At 46.7% G+C, this 22,703-nt stretch overlaps 11 protein-coding genes across 11 annotated transcripts; 5 read left to right on the forward strand and 6 right to left on the reverse strand.

The window, feature by feature from the left end:
• Positions 1-1,027: 1,027 nt before the first annotated feature.
• Positions 1,028-1,639, forward strand: ASPSYDRAFT_461890 (uncharacterized protein). The gene is made up of 2 exons (XM_040847168.1): positions 1,028-1,237; positions 1,304-1,639. The coding sequence occupies exons 1-2, from the start codon at positions 1,194-1,196 to the stop codon at positions 1,557-1,559; spliced, it is 300 nt and encodes a 99-aa protein (XP_040699123.1). The 5' UTR covers positions 1,028-1,193; the 3' UTR covers positions 1,560-1,639.
• A 79-nt stretch (positions 1,640-1,718) lies between these two features.
• Positions 1,719-2,591, reverse strand: ASPSYDRAFT_159240 (25S rRNA (adenine2142-N1)-methyltransferase; the record flags this gene model as incomplete). The annotated part of the gene is made up of 1 exon (XM_040842807.1): positions 1,719-2,591. The coding sequence occupies one exon, from the start codon at positions 2,589-2,591 to the stop codon at positions 1,719-1,721; it is 873 nt and encodes a 290-aa protein (XP_040699124.1).
• Positions 2,592-2,891: 300 nt separating this feature from the next.
• Positions 2,892-3,827, forward strand: ASPSYDRAFT_49519 (60S ribosomal protein uL23; the record flags this gene model as incomplete). Its single annotated transcript, XM_040847848.1, has 4 exons — positions 2,892-2,918; positions 3,212-3,273; positions 3,348-3,634; positions 3,694-3,827. Coding segments are annotated over 4 exons (464 nt in total), but the record flags the coding sequence as incomplete, so codon positions are not given.
• A 205-nt stretch (positions 3,828-4,032) lies between these two features.
• ASPSYDRAFT_49521 (Tim10/DDP family zinc finger protein) lies at positions 4,033-4,805 on the reverse strand. The gene is made up of 2 exons (XM_040847849.1): positions 4,566-4,805; positions 4,033-4,460 (listed from the first exon to the last, which is right to left on the reverse strand). The coding sequence occupies exons 1-2, from the start codon at positions 4,663-4,665 to the stop codon at positions 4,294-4,296; spliced, it is 267 nt and encodes an 88-aa protein (XP_040699126.1). The 5' UTR covers positions 4,666-4,805; the 3' UTR covers positions 4,033-4,293.
• A 164-nt stretch (positions 4,806-4,969) lies between these two features.
• ASPSYDRAFT_158987 (BUD31 family protein) lies at positions 4,970-5,561 on the forward strand (the record flags this gene model as incomplete). Its single annotated transcript, XM_040842777.1, has 3 exons — positions 4,970-5,141; positions 5,227-5,357; positions 5,418-5,561. The coding sequence occupies 3 exons, from the start codon at positions 4,970-4,972 to the stop codon at positions 5,559-5,561; spliced, it is 447 nt and encodes a 148-aa protein (XP_040699127.1).
• Positions 5,562-6,498: 937 nt separating this feature from the next.
• On the reverse strand, positions 6,499-8,652 carry ASPSYDRAFT_159020 (forkhead box transcription factor; the record flags this gene model as incomplete). The annotated part of the gene is made up of 1 exon (XM_040842783.1): positions 6,499-8,652. One exon carries the CDS (start codon positions 8,650-8,652, stop codon positions 6,499-6,501), a length of 2,154 nt encoding a protein of 717 aa, XP_040699128.1.
• Positions 8,653-10,227: 1,575 nt separating this feature from the next.
• On the reverse strand, positions 10,228-12,373 carry ASPSYDRAFT_209815 (aspartate kinase). The gene is made up of 4 exons (XM_040843967.1): positions 12,110-12,373; positions 11,963-12,043; positions 10,613-11,862; positions 10,228-10,558 (listed from the first exon to the last, which is right to left on the reverse strand). The coding sequence occupies exons 1-4, from the start codon at positions 12,256-12,258 to the stop codon at positions 10,461-10,463; spliced, it is 1,578 nt and encodes a 525-aa protein (XP_040699129.1). The 5' UTR covers positions 12,259-12,373; the 3' UTR covers positions 10,228-10,460.
• A 26-nt stretch (positions 12,374-12,399) lies between these two features.
• ASPSYDRAFT_49524 (C78 family peptidase) lies at positions 12,400-14,771 on the forward strand. Its single transcript, XM_040847850.1, has 6 exons — positions 12,400-13,117; positions 13,213-13,680; positions 13,737-13,768; positions 13,822-13,976; positions 14,127-14,331; positions 14,380-14,771. Exons 1-6 carry the CDS (start codon positions 12,641-12,643, stop codon positions 14,411-14,413), a joined length of 1,371 nt encoding a protein of 456 aa, XP_040699130.1. The 5' UTR covers positions 12,400-12,640; the 3' UTR covers positions 14,414-14,771.
• Positions 14,772-14,987: 216 nt separating this feature from the next.
• ASPSYDRAFT_81445 (nucleoside triphosphates FAP7) lies at positions 14,988-15,720 on the forward strand (the record flags this gene model as incomplete). The annotated part of the gene is made up of 3 exons (XM_040851088.1): positions 14,988-15,170; positions 15,261-15,409; positions 15,519-15,720. 3 exons carry the CDS (start codon positions 14,988-14,990, stop codon positions 15,718-15,720), a joined length of 534 nt encoding a protein of 177 aa, XP_040699131.1.
• Positions 15,721-15,784: 64 nt separating this feature from the next.
• ASPSYDRAFT_158756 (non-canonical purine NTP pyrophosphatase) lies at positions 15,785-16,672 on the reverse strand (the record flags this gene model as incomplete). The annotated part of the gene is made up of 6 exons (XM_040842755.1): positions 15,785-15,853; positions 15,908-15,969; positions 16,041-16,077; positions 16,145-16,289; positions 16,358-16,431; positions 16,508-16,672. 6 exons carry the CDS (start codon positions 16,670-16,672, stop codon positions 15,785-15,787), a joined length of 552 nt encoding a protein of 183 aa, XP_040699132.1.
• A 189-nt stretch (positions 16,673-16,861) lies between these two features.
• On the reverse strand, positions 16,862-22,335 carry ASPSYDRAFT_462316 (type V myosin). Its single transcript, XM_040847177.1, has 6 exons — positions 21,879-22,335; positions 21,639-21,828; positions 17,728-21,583; positions 17,603-17,676; positions 17,330-17,544; positions 16,862-17,253 (listed from the first exon to the last, which is right to left on the reverse strand). Exons 1-6 carry the CDS (start codon positions 22,222-22,224, stop codon positions 17,144-17,146), a joined length of 4,791 nt encoding a protein of 1,596 aa, XP_040699133.1. The 5' UTR covers positions 22,225-22,335; the 3' UTR covers positions 16,862-17,143.
• Between the last annotated feature and the right edge of the window lie 368 nt (positions 22,336-22,703).

Genomic DNA, 22,703 nt, shown 5'->3' on the forward strand with positions numbered 1-22,703 from the left:
GTCTTCTAACATTAAGCAGTCGAATAGGTAGCATTTGCTTGGGTGGGTAGTGAGTCAATTGACTACTACCTCGAGTGAGGTTTGCGCCTCTGCCATCAATGTTGTTAGCGTACCTGCTGGTATTTAAACCCCCCTCTTATTATCTTTCCCTCTTCCTCAGCCGCAACCGTCTTCCCACGCTGCATGCCAGATTTTCGTTGCCCGTGACCATCATGCACACCAGGTCGTCCAGAAGGGTTATGGGACTTGGTCCAGAAACGCCCCCAAAGCCGCCCACTCCTCCCGCTCCTGCCCAAAGTGACGTTATTTACAACGGTGAACGTGTACCTCGCTGCTAAACAAGAGTATTCAAAGCTGCTTCGTCGAAATCTTGGATTATGGCGAAGTCAACTTGCTAGAGGGGGACAACCCGAATACGAGCAGAAGATCAAAAACCATGTTGCTATCCGACTAATATTTAGGAAAACAATCATTTCTGGCACGCCTGACGCCGCAGTGGGGACAACCGGTGTCAGAATTTCCTTGGACCCCGTGGCCTCGGCCACAGGAGCTGGTCCAACAGAAAAAGGGGGAGAGTTCAGTTTCGAGTGAAGACCATTGCTTATGGAATGCTTCCCTCTCGGCTGTGCAGGTCTTCAACCTCCAGCTCGGTACCGGCAAGCTTACTTTGCGTCAGTTCGTAAAACCTCCAATAAACCGGCAAATGACGAACTTCTTCTTTGTATTCGATGGACGTGGGTTTATGGGTTGTCGGGATTGGGCGTGAGCACATCAAGTTTTCTTTGCTGTCTATATGTCCATGACGTTTGATAACAGATAATACTTACTAGGACTCAATACATCCGTGTGCTCGAGCTTAGCAATACCGTAAACCCAATACTGCCAAACAATGAGACAATCTACAGTGCCCTATGCCACAGATACCTGGAGAACAATGATCGGGTACATAAACCCGTCGAGAGAGGTCGTTTTAGTACCTACCAGCGGCAATCGATTCTAGATATCATTTATGCCTAGTAGGTGGCGACAGCAGTGCACAGCTACGAGAATTCTGGGCATACTCTCTTGCACATCTAGTATGTCCATTCCCTTTATCCCTGGCTGGATGATGTTCGGAATCGTGATTCGAGACGAAGTTACAGCAAGCATTTTGACAATGAGAGGAATACCCAGAGTTCTTGCACGTGTGCATTATGGTTTCTATCACTATAATTTTCATCACTAAAGTACCCCTTAAGTGAGACTGGCCTGCTTTCGTTGATTCTACTAGTATCCTGGACTCAATATCGCTAACAAAACGCAGCTGCTGGCCACTTGTTGCTACCTTCGAAGTTCTCCGCGGCTTCGAGCCGTGCGTTGGGCTAAGTACCAACCGTGGGAGTCAAGAAATGTTGTTTCGCCAGATATCGAAGGCGTTGATTCGAATACTGGTCGTGGCTGTCATTTTGTTGATGGCAATCTGTTTCCCGTCCTTTAATAGGATAATGGTGTTGGTGGGTTCCGCATTGTGGTTCACCGTATGCAATACTCTGCCCCTTCCGTTCTATCTGAGAAATTAGGGAAGGGGATCGATCCGAAAGAGGGGATTTTGGATTGCTCTCTTCTGATCGCGTCTTCAGTTCTAGCAATAATCGGGGCCGTTTGGGCGTTCCTGCCGCAGGAGATGATTCTTTCGAAATAAGCTGTATCACCGTGGACAACAAAATGCATGTTCACTTTCAGTTATTCCCATCTTTCACCACGATTGCGAAGTTATTTCTTGTTTTTCCTGGGTTCAAAATTTCTTTTTTGAACTGTTTGGGCTCGTAGCTTCGACTAAACTCCCAAAGCTGGTATATTAATTTTGACGTTTGCTTGTGATTTGCCAAAGAGAACCCCATACTTGTCAGGATGTCTTGTAGTCTTTGTTGTGTGAGATACCGGGAGTTTATCACACAAGGTGCAGGGAGTACCAAGAACAAACTAGGTACGATAGATATAGAGGAGCCAGACAGTGGTGCTCTTGTTAAGAAAGCTACACAACGTTTCAACATTTCTCCTCGACCAACTGGATCTGGGACATAATTCAACACCAGAGAAAGGCTAATAATATGAAACCGATTGTCGTCACTATGCGGAAGCGGCCGTTCCATAAAATCCTGCTTCAAGATCCCAGGTTCCTGGGAGTTCAAGTCAATTCTCGTGACATCAAGATGTCCATTCTGAGAACAAGCATTCCTGGTGCTGAGTGCACCGACCTCGAGGACTCGAAGCTTGGAAGAAGTATTCTTCAAGACGTCCAAGCGAATATTTATCCAATCAACAAGGATTTTGCTAGAGTCGCCCCCCCGGTCAAGCGATTGACCGAGTTTGCTTGCAATCTGATAGCTTTCTAAGCCGCCATTTGATTCTATCTGGGCGTCGATTTTGTCAACTAAATCGTTGTTGCCAACTTTTAGTGCCTGGGTCCGCTGTTTGAGAAGCTTGTGATGGGAACGTATGAGAGTCCGTGTTGCTTTTGCTGACAAGGCGGCATGCTTCTTTCGGACTGTTGGAGGACGGGTGCGAGATAGCAGTACGGGACGGTTGTTCTTCTGCTTCTTTATAGGCATGTTGTCTGATGTATGCCCAAGAATTGTTGTTGTTAGAGAATGAAAAAATTCAGCCAATCGTCATCAACGCAAGACAAGAGCCGATTCTCAGCCTGGTTGCAAAAATTATAGACCGCCTCTTTATTTGCCAGTTGAAAACAAGGCGGTGGTCAATATGTGGAGAATATGCCAAGGATTTCGAGGAGGGCTGGTCAGGTGACCCACACAGTCGGCACTGCGAGGGTTTTTGCTAAGCGAAGACACTTCGAACAATTCGACTTTCGACACTGCGACAATCACGACAACAGCGCCAAACGACAGCCATGGCACCCGTACAGAAGAAGACAGGTATGCACAGTCGAGCGATTCAGATATAATTTGCAATATTTCTTGCCAGTTTTGAGATGTGTGCGAGATCAAGAAGTTGTTGCCAAATGGGACTTCTCAGCCTCCCACTGTTCACACTCGTCCCGCGCTATATACGACGGGATGAATGTAATGGGACCTCGCACATGGGTTGTCTTTTGTTCCTGAAGAGTTTAATTTTTTTTTTTTTTTTTTTTTTTCGTTCGAAGACACGGCAGTTGGGCCTGAACTTATACTCGTCTATACAAATCGCTTACATTCCGTTTCATGAACAGGCAAGTCGAAGCCCAGCGACAAGGCTGGCGCTGCTGCCAAGGCAGTCTTGAAGGGTGCAGGCGTACGTTTATATACCAATCTCGAATCAAACAACCTTTTGAGAACTCTGGCTAAAAAATTATCCGATTCAACCAGGCGCACAAGACTCGCAAGATCCGCACCTCAACTACCTTCCACCGTCCCAAGACCCTACAGCTGTCCCGGACTCCTAAGTACCCCCGCAAGTCCGTCCCTCACCTTCCCCGTCTCGACGCCGCCAAGATCGTCCTCTATCCCCTGAACACCGAGAGCGCCATGAAGAAGATTGAGGAGAACAACACCCTTGTGTTCATCGTGGACGTCAAGGCAAACAAGCGCCAGATCAAGGCCGCTCTCAAGAAGCTCTACGATGTTGACACTGTCAAGGTCAACACACTCGTCAGGTACGTTCCGGAATATTGTGTTTAATGAGCGTGAATTGTGTCTAATCAATGCTTTATAGACCCGATGGACTGAAGAAGGCCTTCGCTCGCCTTACCCCTGATGTTGACGCTCTCGACATTGCTGCTACCAAGCTTGCTATCGTCTAAGTGATTAATTGTCTTTTGGGTCTGGGAAACGGTTTTCTTTTGCGCGGTGGCATGGATATCAGCCATGCACTTAGCTCCAGTTGTGTGATACAATGGCTGAATGAATAAAACAAAAGAATTTGATGCACGAAATTTCCATGTGTAGAAGTCTAAAAGAGCTTAAAACACGAATCTTCCGAGGCTAGTAGTAGTTATGAAAAGCGCTAGAAACTTAGTCTTATGGTACGTCAATTTTGCTACAAAATAATGGGGACTTTTTTCCTAGTGAAATACGCAACTAGCAAAGTGAAATTTGGTATAATTAGGGATAATCACTCCATTGATATAGTACATATTATCCGGAACTCACCCGCCGAACAGTCCACTCCCGGATCTATCAAATCATTACGGAACGATTGATATCATTCCAGCTATGTAACGATAAGTATCCTCGTAGCTATCAAGCCAATTTAACTGCATCATCCACTCGCTTGGATCGCAGCACATACTGTACCCAAGTGGAAAATTTCTTTTTATTGCTTCTGGAGAGTCTCCAAGTGCTTCAGTACAGCAAGGTTCGTGTCCATCCACCGATCAACACAGTTTGATGCACAGGCTTCTTCATTCTTATCCAGGCGACCAGATGTAATCTTCGAGGTAATGCACTTCTTCCAGCAGGTGTCTGCGAGGTGATGGACGTCTAGAAAATAACAAGGCATGCATTAGCCCGAATATACAACCAAAGACGACAATTGTAATGAGAGATAAAAGGTATCAAGATTAATTCAAGTGATAGGTGGCATACTTTGCTGGATAGCAGCTTTTTGGGATTCGTTTTGAAGGTGTTGGCTCAGCTCCTTCTTGTCGGCATCGCTGAGTTTTGAGACGTCGAGGGACTGGTCCATTTTGACGTGGATATAAGGGATCGTACCGTAAGGGTGGTGGTGTGTAATGAGATTGGGGAACAAGAAGTTGGGGAAAAACGAGGCAGAGGCTCTTGATCTGGTATTCTTGGTTGCCGTCGCCGAAAAAATGACATCGGGCTTGTTGGAAATGGAGGCGGTGAGCAATCTGCGTATCCGATAACGTCCTTTTGGCTATCTTCTCCAGGTGATTTTTCGTCCAAACCCCACTATTTCAGAGCTTCGCATTTTGCTCTTTTTCATCTTTCTCATTCATTCATTCTCTCAAGGGACGCTCATCTGAAAGATGCCCCCAGTACGCACATCTCGCAATCGCAAACCACCCCCAGCAGGCTTCGATGACATCGAAGACACGCTCTTGGAATTCAGCAATAAGATGAAGGATGCCGAAAATGCACCGCATGAGGGCAAGAAGAAACACGAGGTGCTCTGGCCCATTTTCCAGATTAGCCACCAGCGTGAGTCCGCCGCTCTATAGCCGCACCTCATTTGGATACAGGTGTTTTAGTTCAGCTAAGCTAATACTATCGCCGTGGATGATAGGGTCAAGATACATCTATGACTTATATTATGAGAAAGAGGCTATATCGAAACAACTTTACGACTGGCTCTTGAAGAATGGCTATGCGGATTCGAACTTGATCGCGAAGTGGAAGAAGCAAGGGTATGAAAAGGTATGAACTTACCCAAAACCAGTGGCCGTGATCAGGTACTCGATTTAACGTTTCATGTAGCTTTGTTGTCTCCGTTGCATTCAGACAAAGGAAACGAACTTTAACGCTACTTGCATTTGCCGGGTGCCTAAGGCCCAACTTAAAGAGGATCAAATAATACAGTGTGTTAGCTGTGGATGCCGAGGCTGTGCCAGTAGTGACTAAGGTACCATAATCTTGGGTCGTGCCCGCACATTATATTGGCCGCACTCGCCATTGGAGAATTGCATCGAGGCTTTCGGTGTGTTTCTCTTCTGGGAAAACGGAAGTGCCTGCCAAACGTGACAGGTGGTTCGGGATATCGGCTTGATCTTCGAAACCTGAGTCCGACATACTCAGGAGTCTGCTGATGGACGCAAATTTGAACATTGACCGTCCATAGAAGGTTTCTTTTTGCGTCAATTTCGCCGGCCGGGTGTCGTTGGCCAAGATCGTGGGTCTCGCTTTCGTCCGGCATACTCCATCCACCAGGGATTGGACGCTTGGGGTTATCATTATTCATTTATCTAAGGATATCATCAAATATGGCCATATTTGACTTCGCTTCGAGGGCACGATGGTAACCTCAAGCCTGCACAAATAAGTGTTCCATCTATAACTACTACGAGTGATTTCCATAATCACAAATGCCGTGTACGATTAAATAGCATTCTCAATAACAAATACGCCTGACACGGGAAGTGACGGTTGTAATAACAATCACGTGAAACAACAAGCTCATATGAACGTTGCATACTCATGTACATCCTAGCAAATATCATCATAAAGGTCATCATAAGATCGTTCCGAGGCCAGCTAAACACGAAACACCAAACTTTGCCTTCCCCAAGAACACCAGGAAGAACGATAAACAAGCGCCAAAAGTTGAACAGAAATCGAGAATAGCCCTGAAACACCAAACCGTGACCTTGGAACCGAAGGGGTACTAGGTATTAGAGGATACGGACGCCACCAAAACCAGTGACGCCGGCTGCAAAGGCGAAGAGGAGTAGATAAATAGAAGAATTTGAAACAGAATTCGCGTGAAATAGGACCCTTGCGTCGATGGCGCAAGCTCCTTGGATCGAAAACAGGCGGGGAAACACAAACTAGACATGGAGTCTCAGAACAGCGCCTTACCGCTTCGCTGGAGCTGAGGCCGCGAGACATGAGGCCGAGGTCTCGACGAGTCGTCCTTTCCTGAACCTCCAATCTTTTGAAATCCTTGCAAAAGATCTACGCCGTCAACCTCTTGAGGACTGTCGTCGAAAAGATGGAACGAGAAAAAATCATCGTGCGCAGTATCAATGAAGCGTCCAGGGTCAGGTAGTTTTGATGGTGACTCTGGGAAAAGGATGCCCTTTGATTTGCTAGGTGATAAGGATTTTTGGCCCCCAACCCGGTTGTTGGCGCTCATTGCAGTGATATCTGATAGTACGTTGCTACCAGAACCGTTTGCATCTGCTCGGCTCCGCTTGATTGAGCGCTTTTCGGGGGAACCATAAGCAGGGTTGGATATATGGTCCGCCGTGGCGTCGGCAAACACGTCGAACGAAGTGTGGAGGTTATCATGTGGAGTGTAAGTCTCATCCTGAATATTGAAGGCAGGACTCCATGGAAGGTCATCTTCGGTGAGACCTAAATGTTTAATGGGCGAGTTGACCATTTGCTGGATCTTCTTGCGGTGATTTCGAAGGTTAGTGTTTGGGGAAACTGATGGCGGAGGTTTTGCAGGCTTCTTGAATTTGATTAAAGGTGTAATGGGAGGTGGCAGCATGCTGATATATTCGTTGCGGATAGGCGAAGACCCGACAATTATGCCGGTTTCCTTCATATATCCAGAATGACTTGGGCTGACATCATGTGAGGAGCTTCGAATTCGCGCAATCTCTTCTTCCGCCCGTCCGCGCTTAATGCGAGGCGGCTCTATATCCAGGTCAGATGTCAAGATATGGCTAGCCTTGTTTGACCGCATCGCAGAGGATTCTATTGACGAGAAGTAGCCACTGTCATTCATGGCGTTTGATTTTCGTTTACGATGCCGAGGGCCATTGCTAGGAGCAGCAGGATGCGAAGGTGTTGGCGGAGTTCCGGGACGCGTGAATCGGGGTGGTGCAACGGGAGGAGACGAATGAATTGGCTGTGGAGGCGAAGATCTTGGAGGGGGAATTTTGATTGCACAATTTGCACTCTCGTCGCCTGCGTCATCCTGGAGAGCAGGATCAGATGCAGGAAGAGTGGCATCAGAAGACAAATCCACCTGCTTAGAGCTCTGTGTCACAGGAGGCTGCGAGGGTGGCGGTACAGCCCAAGTGGTAGTGCTTGAGCCCTGTTGGTGTACAGGTTCCTGCTGTGGCACGACAGGTAGGGGAATGCTGGACATCGTCGCTCGGCGTAAGGGCTTGTCTTTAATAAACTGTGCTTCCATGCCCGGCTCAATGGCCCAATAGTTTCCTTTTCCAGGATCGTCCTTCGGGCGTTCTTGTTTAATGAACGCCTTATTCAGGCTGAGGTTGTGGCGAATGCTATTTTGCCAGCCCGGATCACTGTTCTTATAGTATGAGAATGTATCTGATATCCATTTGTAGATTTGCGCCAGGGTTAATCTTCTATTAGAAGCACGTAATATTGACATTCCGATGAGAGTCGCGTAACTGTAGGGAGGCTTCGTGCCGTCGTCTTCGATTGGTGGCAGTTCATGGGGCTCTGGTAATCGTATTGTGGTAATCTCTTCCCGCTTCTGTTTCTTTGACCGCTCTTTCAATGGTGCCGCTTCCAAAAGTGATCGTTTGAGGGACTGCTTGGCGAGCAGAGACGGCTCAGGAAAATCAGCAAAATTTTCTGCCGAAGACACATCTGCGCCCTGATGTTCTAATGAAGATTGGTTTTCCGTGTTGACACTGGAGAATGTGGTGAACAAAGCAGAATGCGGCATTGGAACGGATGAGGTAGTCGGATGAATGTAAGTGTCAAACGGTATTTTTTTAATCGGAGAATCTGTAGTAAATGCAGGAGCTGCGGGGGCAGTGATCGGGACAAACCCCAATCGCCCTTGAGCTGGGACTGAAGTTCGTGGGTCGCGACAGGCTTTCGTGGGTGACACTTTGTTGGGTGAGATTGAAGTCGGATTGAGGATGTAATCTTGATCTAGTGATGAACTTTCAACATTCTTCAGAGGTAACAGCGATGGTTCCAATCGAGGCCGTGATTTGGTTGTCGCCTTATCATACAATGAACGCGCTTCCGGGACTCGTTGTACGGGTTGTTTCGGGCTCATGGTAATGCTGTCAGACTAGCTCCGTTCCGGGCCAGCTTAGAACCCGTTTACGCGATTCGATGAGAGATGATTAGAAAAACTGCTCCGTGATCGACTTCTTGCTTGTCGTCGCTTGTCCCGATGGCTGACGTAGAATAGAAGACGACTCTAGCGCAGTGGTGGTAGCGCGTAGATTGAGAGCTAGATGGGAGCAAGGTTTGCTGGTTCTCGTTACACAGAACGGCACTGTCGAAGCGAGAGAGGAAACAAGTCGTTGGGAGATGACGATGACAGGAAGATGCGGCAGGCAGCTTTGGTAGTCGTGGACACGAAGGAGATGGAGAATGGAAGGGATTTGAGGGGCGAGGTAATCTGGAACGCGGGCGATTCGACTTTTAATCAAATTCGTTTTGCCTTGGTAAGGTTGCACAGCCCAAGTGGGGGGGGGTGCAAGATACTTTCTGAAGAATAGAATGGATTTAGTTGAATTGGGGAATGTGAGAGAGACGAGCCTGAAAGCCTGATGATGTTGATATCGACACGACTGGCCCGATCGTATGGTATGGTTACGACGCGGGCGCGTCGCGCGTTTCCAGGGCAGTTTTAAGGGCGGCATCCAATTGTTCGAGGTTCGGGTATTGTCATATTGTTACAATACCACGCCCGTTTTTCAACTTTCCAAGGAATCAAAGCTATTCCTGAAATAGAGGTAGGAGATCTAGAGCGTGGCTAACGAGTGGCTCTCCTTGCTGCACGATGATCCGCCAACCGCCACCAAAAGCCATCCCAGTGTTGGTGATCTCGGCAGATAATTGTTGGTGTCTTCCCTCCAAACTTTCAAAGCCCAAACGCAGGCCCCGACCTTGTGCCAAGGAGAGAGATTTCAATGCGATTGAACTCGGAGCGCATACTCACTTCTCCGTAGTCACGACTCCGTGCTTACGAGTAAATCTGTTTCGGAGAAGCATGAGAGACGGTCAATCATCACAGGTCATGCTAGGGTATAGCCAAGGCGCATGCTCCCTACTTCGACGAGGGCCATACACATCCCCTTGAACCTAATACAAATTATATTTACTTGACTACTTGTAGTATCCGTACCTCCTTCATGCATCAAGGGATCCCGTCCCACTCCACTGAAAACTAGGGTTCCCGGGCCTCAACTTCCTCTGCCTCGTCTCGGAAATGTAAGGAGCGATGTTGAGCATTATTTCCGGTAGAAGAGTTTAGATAATCGAGTTAATTCCAACCCCCTCACAAGAGGCTGATCATGAATCAAAATTGCAACAAGTTATATTCGAAACCCCTTTCGAGGAGGCGATCTCGCGTCGATTTGGTTGACTGGTTGTAACTTGTAATAAGTGGCAGGAACTGGCAGGCTAGCAATCTACAAATATGCCACAAGATTCTTGGTCAATATGCAATGTGATGACGTACCACAAAGCGAACCACATAACATATGATCTATAAGCGAGGCTCATGAGCATCTCTGAAGAAAAGGGAAAAGAAATCTATTTACCCAAAAAGTACGTAGACTGTCAGGCTCACCAGAAATAGCAGGCAGAAAACCAACAACGCCGCCATGCAAGAAAGGGGAAAAAAAAAAAAAAAAAGGTTCCGAAGAGCCTAAACGATAAAGTGTCTTTCATGTAACATGCTCGTAAACGACATCGAGGCCGCCGATTTTCAAGGCCAAAAAGGAAATAGAAGAAAAGAAGCAATAGGGAAGAATAGAGGTATAGGATATCTCCTATGACAAAAAAGGGGTTTCGCTGAACTGCACAAAAGGCCGATAAGAACAGACCCAAGGGATGGCCCCAGGCATTTCTCTAATCTAGAAACGTGAATAAGCTCGTATGTATAATGTTGAGAGCACGGTCTGCATCTCGCTCTTCAATGACACATGAGATGTTGATCTCGCTTGCGCCTAGACCAGACTAGTCAGTTTGTGCAAGTACAACCTGAATAAGGCCACGCTTACCTTGAGAAATCATCTCAATGTTGACATTGTTCTCACCCAGAGTGGTGAACATCCGTCCTGCCACGCCAACCATGTTCTTCATTTGCTTCCCGACGAGGCTGAGAATGGCCATGCTAGGAATGATGTCGACCGTTCCATACCTCTGAAGGTCATTCAAAGCTCCTTTAAGGTCCTCATCGATGATTTGGTACTCATCTCTCCCCACGCCGTTCAAAAGCGGTCTCTCGGAGTGAAGAGCCATCGACACGTGAACTTCGCTAGTAGATATTAGATCAATCGACAATTTCCAGCGGTCCAGGACAGAAAATATCCCAGCGAAAAAACCATGAGAAAGGGAGCGCTTGTTCGAATGCACATTGATGACGAGGATGTTGTGTTTGATAGTAACAGCAGTTGGACGTTTCGGCCGTTGCAGAAGGCTCGGGCTCCTCGTACGGAATAATCTCGGGTCGTGTCCCGGTGTCGTTCTTTCTAGTTCGTAGGTGGAATCGGGGAATATTACAGTCCCATTCCCTTTCGGGTTCATCACGTTCTTAATTCGAATTGGGATTTTGGCGCGAATGACTTGTTCCATTGTAAAAGGATGAATCACTTCCGAGCCATAAAATGTCAACTCAGCAGCTTCAGCGGGCGTAATTGCTGGTAAAAGACGAGCGGTGGGCACCTTGCGCGGATCTGCGGTGAATATCCCATCCACCTCCTTCCATACTTGAAGTTCCTTAGCATGAATGCCAACGGCGACCAAAGCCGCACACAGGTCAGTATACCCACGCCCGATCTGATCAAGAAGCCCACCAGTAACTGTTCCGAAGTACCCCGTAATGACCGGAACTTTATCCTCGCAACTGCGGAGCTTGCGGCCAAGGGCAGCGGCAAGGTTGTCGTAGAATCCTTGATCCAGTCCTTGGCCTGAGATGTGGAAATCGATTATCTCAGAGAGGTCGACATATTGTGAGTCAACACCCCGATCTTGAAGAAATGCAGCCATTAGGCGACAACTCAGTTTTTCTCCTGTGCTTATAACTTTGTCCACGCAACGCGCACTGATTTCGCCAAGCGTCTGAGCTGCTTCCAGTACCTTCAGGACCCTTTCACATTCGGTGTCAATCTCTGAGATAAGTTGCGCTCTGAGTTGGTCGGAACTGATCTGGGTTTCCACTACTTCGGCATGTTCTAACCGGACCGCCTCAATAAGGGAAAGGTATTGTTTCGAATGGGAATCTTCTGCGTCGCGCGCGGCTCGGAGTAATCTGTTCAACAATATATCAAATCAATGTCTCTTCTGCAAAAGCAGCTCCGGGGCCTAGGCGGCAATCCTTTCGCATACTGAATCGCTGCCGTGTGACTCACCGATTGGTTGTGCCTTCAGCTTTTGTAGAACTGCTCCTTGCAGAGCAGACTACGGCAACTTTGTGTTCAGATAAGCTCGGACTAGGTTGAATAACAGTTTAGCTAGATTGCCAGCTATGAAAATCGCGGCCCAAGAAAAGGACTCACAGCACAACTCGATCAATGATATTGAGAGCAAACTTCCCGACACTGGTGCCTCCAAACTTTTGTACAACCCAATTGCTGTTTGTCGAGTTCGCCGGTGCATCTTTTAGAATAGATATAATATCTGAATTAGACTGCAGATTGCCGTTCATCTTGAAGTGGCTAGATCGCAGGTATGTTCCTGGTCTGGAGCAAGTATGACTGTCCGGCAACGGGAATCTTTTATGTGGCCCGGCGGGGTTGCGAAAGCGGAGGACATAATTTTTCTTCTTCCTTTTCCGCCTTCCATGTGGGGAACCAGAATCTTTTGATATTAATAAGGCGCGCGAGTAACTTGCGGGTCTCAAGCCCCACGACGACGATGTCGGGGACTCGCGTTGTTTCTTATTATTGGCCAACAGGGAGGAGGTTATACAATGCTTGGTGCCTTAATGCGGCTCGTCTTGCTCAGACAACTTCTTTGACGCCTGTTCTCCCATTATTCCATCCCAGATACTTGTATAAAGTGCAAGCTATGATCAAACACCAAGGGTCATGTCCGCGCCCATACTTCCTGCCGCTACCGGTGCGATGGATGCACAAAGTATAGGCTGTTCAACGTGCCCATTTTGTCCTTTCTTTGATCCGAACGGTGATTTTGTTCTCCAGCATGTCCAATACTGTCATCCTGAGATTGAACCAAAGTCTGAAAATGAACCAAAGTTAGAGCCAACCAAACCATCACCTCAAGTCATATTTAGAACAGGTCTAGAGAGTGAACCAATACGATTTTCAGGGTATGCGGATGGGAGTAATGGCGAACTATCAGGTTCTCTATATCATGCTGATAACATGACAAATCTGGAAGAATCTCCTATCGCTCAATATACACACTCGCGACAACCTCATGTCAACAGTGGGGACTTTAGAAACAGGTCTACGAGTCCCCATACTTCACGGAATGATCAGATTGAGCCTCCGTCGCAGATCACCCCAAAAAATATGCTCAATAGAAGTACCAAAAGGCTCGGTGTGCGTTTGTTACCTCCCTCTTCTGCTCGCTGGTGTCTGTATATTTATTTTTGTTATTTTTACTGTTATATATATACTAACAAAATCTCGGACAGCGTTCAGAGCTAGGTCCTTATGCGCATGAAAAGAAGATGCCTTCTTGGCTCCTCCGAATGCTAAACAAGGGCAACCCCGCATCTCAAGTAAATAGGATCTCACCGGACGGCAAGCTCTCGAGGCATTCGATCATCGAAAATGAAACGCCTAATGTCGTGCCGGTGCTCGCTCAATTATGCAAACAAGACAAGTCTGTTCAGCGTGCGTTTTTATGCAGCGCTCATGTCCACCACATCTCGAAGATGCCAAGAGAAGGAAGTTTTTGCGGATATAGGAACATCCAAATGCTGGTGTCTTATATGCAAGAAACCCGTGACCGTGGAAATGACTACTTTCCAGGGGCCTTGCCCACAATTTTGCAGCTACAGGATATGATAGAGCGAGCATGGGACATGGGTTATAATTGTGTGGGAAGGGCTGAGACTGGAGGTATCAAAGGGACCAGGAAATACATCGGCACTTCCGAGGTAAGCCGACAGCGGCGTATCTCATTCAGGCGTTGCTCGTTCTGAAACACCTACAGGCACAAGCTCTTTTTCTCAGCCTTGGAATCCAGTACGTTTGAATAGAAATGTTTGGTGCATGTTGGCAGAAACTAACATCACCAGATGCGAAGCAAGCAGTATCGGAAAGACCGAGGAAATGCCGGCTCATACCGCTCTACTGTCGAATATTGCCGCCTACTTCAAAAGCGCGTGCCCCTTGGATGAGGTGGGAAATGTCGTTCTGACGGACCTCCCTCCTATTTATTTTCAACATCATGGTTCGTGATTCTTCTTCTTCTTCTTCTCTCTCTCACTCTCTCTCTATCTATTTTCTTTTTTTTTTTTTTTTTTTTTTTTTTTTTCCTTTGAGAACATAGACTGAATATTCGCCGGGGAACTTATCCGCTAAGGCGCAACAAAATTAACAGGACACTCTATGACCGTTGTCGGTTTTGAGGTTCGAGATCAAGGAAACGCGGATATTCTGGTATTCGACCCAAACATCCAGACACCCTCCGTGATCAAGCATGCCACCGCTGCAAAAATAAAGAAACCCGACCCGACTTGTATCCTGAAAGGGTACAGAAAAGGCATAAATTATTTGAGGAAATATCAAGATTTTGAGCTCCTCAAGTACGCACCCAGCTCCCTATTGATTGCCAGATTGTCTGACAGATTCAGGCTATTCCCTCCCGGTATCCCACCAGAGAGTTAACCTATTGTCGACCTCAGGGCCTAGTACGTCAATTTTAGCCGCAAGTATGTCATAAGTACACTTGTTATATAGTTGAATGAAGTACTGGTCATATCCTCTTCATTTAGTGGTACGTAATTACTTACCGAGTCTACTACTATCTACGTACTCACTATTTGTATGAAAATGAGAAGGTAGAAAGGTGTATTGATTTTTTATCTAGCTATAGAAGGTTTAAGGTCTTTATATAGACCTACCAGGCCACGCTAGTAATAAGCAAGAATAGTATACTGGTGAATACTAGAGATACTGAGTACTATATAGTTTAAAGTAAATCCTCTTTTGCCACTAGAATCAGTGAAGCAGTGATTACCGAGGGCCTTGATATTTCAACACTACTACGTACTTGCAGGAGTTATCCGTAGGTTAGTTGTACATATCTCCACATTGGTGCCTGAGGAATTACCGTACAACCCCACCAATATTTTTTCCCTCTTGGCATCTGAAATGTCAATCGAAAGAGTCAAGAATCAAGGACCAATCCTTGTAGCAAATGTTCACATTGGAATAAATATCTTCATAATAAACATAAGATATGCGGACAGTACCCAACATTATTGTCACAGGCACACCCGGTGTCGGGAAAACTGTACACTGCGAACAGCTAGCCCAAGATTCAGGCCTGCGCCATCTATCGATAAACCAAGTTGCAAAAGACCGAGGCTGCTATGACACTTACGACGAAGGATTAAAAACCTGGATAGTGGACGAGGACAAGGTATGTCTCTATTGGACTTCTTCTTTCCATCATCAATTTTTCGTTTGTTTCATTTTCCCGCTCTTACTCATTATTGCCGACCGTTTGCAGCTTCTAGATGCGATTGAAGACGAGTTACTCCAAGGTGGTTATTTAATAGACTGGCATGCCTGTGACCTATTCCCTAAATCTTGGATCGACCTTGTCGTGGTCTTACGCTGCCAATCAACATCCACCCTATATGATCGTCTCAGTTCAAGGTACTTATCTTTATCTAACAACACACCCTATACCTATACTGCGCGCCTCCACGCAATTCATCATCCTCCCCAATTTGAGTGGAAAACCTGACGGGCTTATCTGCCATAGGGGTTACCATGAAACAAAACTACAAGAAAACCTAGATTCCGAGATCTTCGGCGTCCTTATCGAAGAGGCGCGCGAGGCCTTTGACGAGGAAATTGTGGTTGAATTGAATAGCGAAGAGGATGGCGATGTAGAGGGCAATTGCGCTAGGATCTGCTCCTGGATAGACAACTGGAAAAGCGACCAAGCGAAGAATACAGATTGAAGTACTCAAACCCCTGTAATAAAGTCACAGTGGGCATCAAGCTTATCCAGGTCGGCACGTTGGCTTATGGTTTTTGTTCAGCTAACCACTGTTGCAATTTAACGAGAGCCTTGTATCTATGAGAAATTTTGTTCTGTTTGTGTCAGCAGCAATAAAAACGGGAGGCGACGCGAAGGAAACTCAGCACCTTTTCCTCCTTGGTCATCTCTGCATACGTCTTGCCTCCATGCTCAAATATCGGATCCCACCCTGTAGATACAGGATATAAGTCAGTAACCAAATCCACGAGTATCATTCACATCAAAAGAATATATCCATACCAAAATTCGCCGGTCCTCTGGGACTCACAATCGTGCCCTTGAAGATAAATATGAATATTAGCCTATTCGTTCTCAGGGCACATCCCATTATCTCATTATCACACCTCCGTTCGTCCTTGGAACAGGATCGGTTCCGACTCAGGTCCAAGAGAAAGCGCAAAGGTGCACACGGCCTCCGCACCTCTCGACTCAAACGAGTCAAGCATCTTGTTTAGTCCCTCATGGCCCAACGCTTCGAGGAACGATTTACTAGCGGATGTCTCTCAGCTCAGAAACACGAAAGGCAGATCCTCAATGCAGGTTATAGGGAGCCTTACATATAGGGGCCGGGAAGGCCTTTCAGAGCACTAAACTCGAGAGCGGTATCTTCGGTCAAAACCGGGCCACCCACCTATAATGAATTTTTTTGGTCAGCCAGTCAATATCTGTGCTTCATAGGCCGCCGTGTCCTTGATTTTGCTACTTACTACCCTCGCTGCATGGCTGCACTTTTCCTTTGCTATCTCCTCAATTGTACCTTGTATTTCAGGAACATCGACTACTTCATTTTGAACATCGACCACGCCATCTAATATAGCTCTGACCTCCGCCAGCTTATTCTTATTACTGGTGATGAAATTAAGTGTCGTCATAGTTATAAATCAAGTAATTGGCGGTGGGTGACAAGATCGGGGGTCCTTGGCGAGCCGGTCGATGCTGGTAGATGATATTTGTAGAGATTGGTCTTCAATGGCTTGTTGTATCTCCGTGTGCGGTATACGCTATAAGTGAGGAAGATATTTTAGTCAAGGTACCGTACTCGTCGCCGGATACCTGAGGTACCTAACCGGCGAGAAATAAGCTGTCCGCCCCCACACTTGCCAAGGCGCGCCGGAGTACGGAGGAATTAACTATTAAATTATATCGAAAGAAGACCTGGTACTAAGCAGTCACAGCAGCAAGACAAGACGGTTTATAGGTCCTAAAAATACATCTACTATGTTTCACTATACATCGAGGTGGTTGCATGTTTCGTCAAAAGTCATTGATTCAACTGGTTCGTAGAGGCAGGTATTGTCCGTCATCCCAGAAGACGGTGAACAATGGGCGACATATAACAGAAACTATTCAACAGGATTCGCACCGTTCTCAGGACTCTCCGATTTGTCTTGTTGGGCCATTGCCTGCGCTGAAACGATTTCAGCGAGCCGTTTCAGACGTGGTGTTTGGAGCCCTTCGCAAAGAACAAGGAGAAAACAAAGCGGTCAGCAAGGTCTGGTTTACTTCATTATGAACTTGCAGGCACTCACAAGATGGGGTGTACGTCTCTAAAGCAGTGATAACCCGGGGCTCGGCGATTTCGTACGGCCCACTATCCTCCATATCCACAGGAGTAAGAAGGAGCACGTCGCTTTTCTCTGTAACACGAGAAGCTACGGCTTTCATAATCTCGCCATTGATGGGCTGTTCGTAGTCGGCCACAAGGTATTGGTTTAGAAGTTTCTGGATCTGGTTCGGAGAGAGCCTTGAAACGAATTTGTTAGAGCTCTTGCGTAGTTAATAATCATCGCCGATAATCTTACATCCAACATATGTCTTGAATAATCTCAATATCGTTTAATGTAGCCTTCTTCAATTGAAGAAGCTTAGTCGCTTGCTATATCTTTGTCAGAGTTCGCCATTACCAACGTTTAAGAGCATATCTTACCATTAGATGCTCCAGTTGCAATGTTCCTTCTGGCATATCGTGACTCTTGCACCACTCCTCGATGCGAGTTATGTTATAATTTATCTGGAGACCTCGCTTCCAAGAAAGAAAATTCCGCCTCATTAGAAGATCATTGAAGGCTGTGACACCGACCAGACGAAGAAGCTCTGTGACAGTTTGAATGACAATTGAATCCTCGAGGTAGAACGCCCTCATCGCTTTGTACGCGTTATTCAAAAGGCTAAGGAGATTGTCCATGCTGAAGGCTGGGTTGTTGTTAGATGGCAAAAGCTTCCCAAGGAATCGGTTCGTTTCGTTTGTGACAAAGCCGGGAAGAGATTGAGACTCAATTATAGCCGGAACAATCATCTTGAAGAGCTTCTTCTTAAGCAATTTCATCCAGGTATGATAAATGTTAAATTCCAAATTCTCCAAATCGTGTTTGACGATCTCCAAAAGACGGTCATACTCGTAGTTGTCAGTTTTCTGCGCTTCGTACCAATCCTCGGCCAAAAAGACGAATGAAAGCATCTCATGCACATTGGAAAGCCAGAAGGCACCTGGGCTAATGGTATCCTCACCATCATGTTGCATGACCTCCTGTTGTATTGATTGCATGACATTGGCCAAAAAACGCTCAGACTCTTTGACAAACCCGTTATTCCACATTTCAGATGTAACGAGATTAATAAGATATGCGGGGAACAGAACCTCTTTCTCTGTGGGCGGAGGAGTAGAATTGGGCGCTGGAATCTTGAGGTTACGAATCAGACCTATTGTTACTTCCTCATTAAGGTCCTCCTCTTCAGAAAGTAAAGTTTCGAGTTCTGCCTCCACAGAGTCAAGACCAGACAGCGCGGCAGCGGAGTAATTCTGGCGGCCTAATGCACTTGGGACTGCCATAGATACAGGCCGAGGGTTGTATGCTCCACTAAACCGATCTGTGTCGATACGCTCTGCGCCCGCGCTGCGCCGCTTGGGTTTCGTTTTCTTCGAGGAGACCAAGTTAATAAGGCCATTTGCGGGTGGTGGCATGGGCCCGCCGTTCTGCTGATCTCCATTTGCGGCTTGAATTGGAATGGTTCTCTTCGCAACCTCGAGTTGTTCTTCAAGGTCGATAACTTGTTGGCGAAGCGAAGATTTCTCGCTCTCAGCCTCGGCATTCAATTGTTTGAGCTTCTCAAGTTCCTGATTCGCGGACCGTATTGATTCGCGAGAAACCCTCTCTTCTTCCTGAAGACGCTTAACCGTTGTCTGTGCATCGGTATGGTTCTGCTGTAATGTATTCATTTCCTCCTCCAAAGCCGTCAACCGAGCAGCTGTGATGCCGGCTTGATTGGCTTCGGCTTGAAGCTCTCGCGAACGATTTTCCAATGCATTGTGTCGACTCCTCCAAGATTTCAACTGAGTTTCATAATTTTCAAGTTGAGAATTGAGGGACTTATTCTCCCGTTTCAAAGATTCCAGGTACTGAGTTAGCTCGACCACCTTATTTTCCAACTTGTACGAGATCTGCTTCAGGTCTCTGGCTTCCTCTCTGAGTGTCTTGTACTCCTGTCTCGCTTGTTTGCCCCGCCAGAGATTTTGAACAATGACCACCCGCCGGCGATACTGTCGCCACGCACGCAATTGCCGCCAGGAACGGAAGGAACGTTGAATGACCTTCGCCGCGTTGCCGTGAATCGAGTCGAGAATATTCTGTCGACAAAGGAAACCCTTCGATAGCGATTGAAGAAGGATGACGTTATTGCGAATCTGGTTGTATGTCTTTCTTTCCTTTTGACCCCTCCACACCCTTTGGATAGTCGTCGCAGCTTTGACCCGACGTATATCCGCTGCACGCTGTCTAGAAAGAAACCCTCTCACAAGAGATTGGGTGGCTAGGACGGACGAACGCGCCTCGAGATATCTGCGCCGGTAGTATTTACAACGCAGATTCTTTTGTATCATTATCGCGCATTCGTTCAGCCTTGAAGTCCGAAGATTCTCCAAGAACGCGAGCATACCAGCCCGGAAGAATATTTTGCTCAGGCCTAGTTGATATTTGTCATGCTTTTGCTGTGTAGCATCACCAAGGGCCTTCTGCAGGATGGCGTGGCACATATCCTTGATCTCCGATGTCCATTGAGATGAATGGCAAAGCATGTAATAACGGATAGCAAACTCCTCGTAGGTCCATCGAGTAGGATATCCGGCCGTACTTATGCGGACGGTTTCCAAGACACCACAAGCCCTCAGTTGGTTCAGCACCATCGGTCCCTCGAACATCCAAGCTTCTTTCGCTTCGTTGGGCTTAATACATCTAATATAGTGCACGTCGGTGGAGTTGATAGTACTCATGAGTTCAATCAATGACGATTTAAAAATCCCGCCTAGCGTTGGCTTGCGGTTAATTGCAACTCCAATTTTGCGGCCTGGGGCAGTGACTGGTTTGGATGAGACGGCCGCCGAATCCTTTTCGCGGACAGAGGCAGCAGTATCCAATATCTCTTTCACAAAGTCGTTGGAGGAATTGCGCAAGATTTCCATATGTTCATCTGGAACAGTGTCACGGTTTTTCTCAATGAAACCATCAGACTCGTAAGTCACATCAACAGCATAGTGACAAATTGTGAACGCAGACTTCCCAAACCTGGGCTTCTTGTAGAATTTCTGTTTATCAGCTGCGAAGTTGTGATGAAGCTTGGTCACAAATTGTTCATCAGAGCCCATAGGTAGTCTAGATTCTTCGTCCAGGAGGGATAAAATCCCCAACTTTGCCTCGATGAGGTCAATGCATGGTTGATTGTCGGAAAAGTCAATAAAAGTCCAGTCTATCTGCTCTCGCACATATTCTTCTTGCTCGAGCTTGAAGACATGTTGATTGAATTCCTGTTGCAACTTCTCATTTGCATAATTGATGCAAAATTGTTCAAAAGAATTTTTGGCAAAATGCTCAAATCCATAAATATCCAAAACACCAATAAACGACTTGAATTTGTTCAGGACTTCATCTGTTGCAAGACCGCGATTGATTTTGTCGACAAGCCAATCGAAGAGGCTAGAATAAATAAATTTGGCAACAGAGTCCCGAACGACGATTGCCTGTTGTTGCGTCAAGTTGGAAGTAATTTTCTCTCCTCTTGTGATTAACTGTTTCTTTACTATCCACTTGGCAAACTCATTAGCGTCAATACCAAGTATGACGCATGCTCGGGCAAGCGATGGTTCAGAAGGTGAAAGGGCCGACTCAGTTCTCGTTGCGGTAATCTTAACGTTTCCCAGATGAAGCAAGGCCGCAAGAACACGGAAGATTTCTGATTGCGTCTCGTCAGGTACACCAATAGTTCCTAAGGACTTTTTGGTTGCGATAAATTCCGCCTTGTCGTCAACCCCATCAATGATTGGAGTTCCGCCTTGGTTGAGATAATCAAAATCTTCAACCGAAGCCAGGCCGAGTTCACTCCTTTCTAAGTCAGTAGCTCCGGCCACAAGCTGGTAGAAAATATGATAGTTGCGCTCCTTAAGAGGCTGAAAGACAAGGCGGGATCTCTCAAGCAGATAAGTTCGTATTTTGGCACCAACAATATTGGTCTTGTCGTCGAACATAATCTCGATATATTTCCCGAAGCGGGATGAATTGTCATTGCGCGTCGTTTTCGCGTTTCCAAAAGCTTCCATAACCGGGTTTGTCGCTAAAATCTGTTCTTCGGTTTCGCTGATTGCATCGGCTCTACTGGTAGTATATTTCCCAGGCTGGTCCGAAGACTCGCGAGTCGCGAAATACCGCATGATATATTTTGCGCTCACTGTTTTTCCTGCTCCAGATTCGCCTGAAACCACGATCGTTTGGTTCTTTCCATCGCGTAACATATCTCTATACACATTCTCAATAAGTGACACTTATCACCGGAAGCACTATCGGCACTTACCCAAATGCCTCTTCTGCGATAGCAAATAGATGTGGGGCTTGCGATGCACGGTGTTTCCCGGCATAAACTTGGACCATCTGTGGCACATATAGTGAATCGACACGGGCGAATGGGTTGGTCGCAATAAGAACAATGCCACTATAGGTATATATTTCTTTTTGCGCGTAACGTAATTTGATAGCTTGCAGGACTACCAAAAGTCAGTGCAAGCTCTCTTGTTTACTCAAATCATGGCAGTACCCGCTGGTTCATTCAAATGGGAGAGATTTGTAAGATCCTCACTCGCTTCAAGCATAGCAGGATTCATTAACGGCGGTAAGTTGGAATTATTGTCCACTTGCAATTCGGCTTGTGTGGTTTCTATTTCTTTCGTCTTTATCATATGATTATCAGTTTTAGTTGTTACAGATTTGGATGCACTGCGTAGTGGATTTAGACGAACCTCGCCATTCTCCAACACAAAAACAAGCTTAACCTTGTCGCCATCAACCAGCTTCTCTTTGACCTCAGAGGCTACCCAGCCCTCAGTTGCATCTGGTTGCCAGGCTCTCGTCCCAACTTCATAGTTATGTGCCATTGTGACCATGTAAATGGTGTGGTTTCGAATGCGCGTGCGGGAGGAGGGGGGTGGGTGTTCTTCACTGGGTTGGGTGTTGCTTTCTTAAACCGAGTCTATGAAAGGCATCAAGGAAATATTAAGAATAAGGAAAACAATCAAAACTGAGACTGCGAAGAAAGCTGGGGAAGAAAAAGATAATTGCCTTCCAGGGCACTAGATAACAAGTCGTCTGGTGAAAGAAAGAGAAATCTCATGCTTCTTGAATAGAAATTCCCAGAATGATGGATGACCAGACTGGCCGCTCCAACGCAGCAGCCCCTGAGGAGCCTCGGGGGCCGCGCCACTGGGCACTGGCTGAGCCGTTCTCCACACGTCTCAATTGTCCACGCCAAGACCCAGTACTTTTGCACAAATGATCCCAACCACCCTAGTTGTCCACTACCTGCACACCGCACATGTATAGGTGAACAGCGGACTGGTGCTCACCATCATCAAGGATTCGCCTT

Source organism: Aspergillus sydowii, assembly GCF_001890705.1.
Source record: "Aspergillus sydowii CBS 593.65 unplaced genomic scaffold ASPSYscaffold_12, whole genome shotgun sequence".
Lineage (NCBI taxonomy): Eukaryota > Fungi > Ascomycota > Eurotiomycetes > Eurotiales > Aspergillaceae > Aspergillus > Aspergillus sydowii.

What these genes read in the sequence shown, in the direction of transcription:
- ASPSYDRAFT_49521 (XM_040847849.1), bottom strand. Translation starts at nt 4,665, where the DNA reads ATGGACCAGTCCCTCGACGTCTCAAAACTCAGCGATGCCGACAAGAAG. An exon ending in AAAAGCTGCTATCCAGCAAA is followed by an intron (nt 4,461 to 4,565) that starts GTATGCCACCTA and finishes GTTATTTTCTAG; the next exon opens with ACGTCCATCACCTCGCAGAC.
- ASPSYDRAFT_462316 (XM_040847177.1), bottom strand. Translation starts at nt 22,224, where the DNA reads ATGGTCACAATGGCACATAACTATGAAGTTGGGACGAGAGCCTGGCAA. An exon ending in CCATTTGAATGAACCAGCGG is followed by an intron (nt 21,829 to 21,878) that starts GTACTGCCATGA and finishes GACTTTTGGTAG; the next exon opens with TCCTGCAAGCTATCAAATTA. An exon ending in ATTCAAGACATATGTTGGAT is followed by an intron (nt 17,545 to 17,602) that starts GTAAGATTATCG and finishes ATTCGTTTCAAG; the next exon opens with GCTCTCTCCGAACCAGATCC.
- ASPSYDRAFT_209815 (XM_040843967.1), bottom strand. Translation starts at nt 12,258, where the DNA reads ATGAACGGCAATCTGCAGTCTAATTCAGATATTATATCTATTCTAAAA. An exon ending in ATCATTGATCGAGTTGTGCT is followed by an intron (nt 12,044 to 12,109) that starts GTGAGTCCTTTT and finishes TATTCAACCTAG; the next exon opens with TCCGAGCTTATCTGAACACA. An exon ending in CATTGAGATGATTTCTCAAG is followed by an intron (nt 10,559 to 10,612) that starts GTAAGCGTGGCC and finishes AGTCTGGTCTAG; the next exon opens with GCGCAAGCGAGATCAACATC.
- ASPSYDRAFT_49524 (XM_040847850.1), top strand. Translation starts at nt 12,641, where the DNA reads ATGTCCGCGCCCATACTTCCTGCCGCTACCGGTGCGATGGATGCACAA. An exon ending in GAAGTACCAAAAGGCTCGGT is followed by an intron (nt 13,118 to 13,212) that starts GTGCGTTTGTTA and finishes AATCTCGGACAG; the next exon opens with CGTTCAGAGCTAGGTCCTTA. An exon ending in AATACATCGGCACTTCCGAG is followed by an intron (nt 13,681 to 13,736) that starts GTAAGCCGACAG and finishes AAACACCTACAG; the next exon opens with GCACAAGCTCTTTTTCTCAG.
- ASPSYDRAFT_461890 (XM_040847168.1), top strand. Translation starts at nt 1,194, where the DNA reads ATGGTTTCTATCACTATAATTTTCATCACTAAAGTACCCCTTAA. An exon ending in ATCACTAAAGTACCCCTTAA is followed by an intron (nt 1,238 to 1,303) that starts GTGAGACTGGCC and finishes AACAAAACGCAG; the next exon opens with CTGCTGGCCACTTGTTGCTA.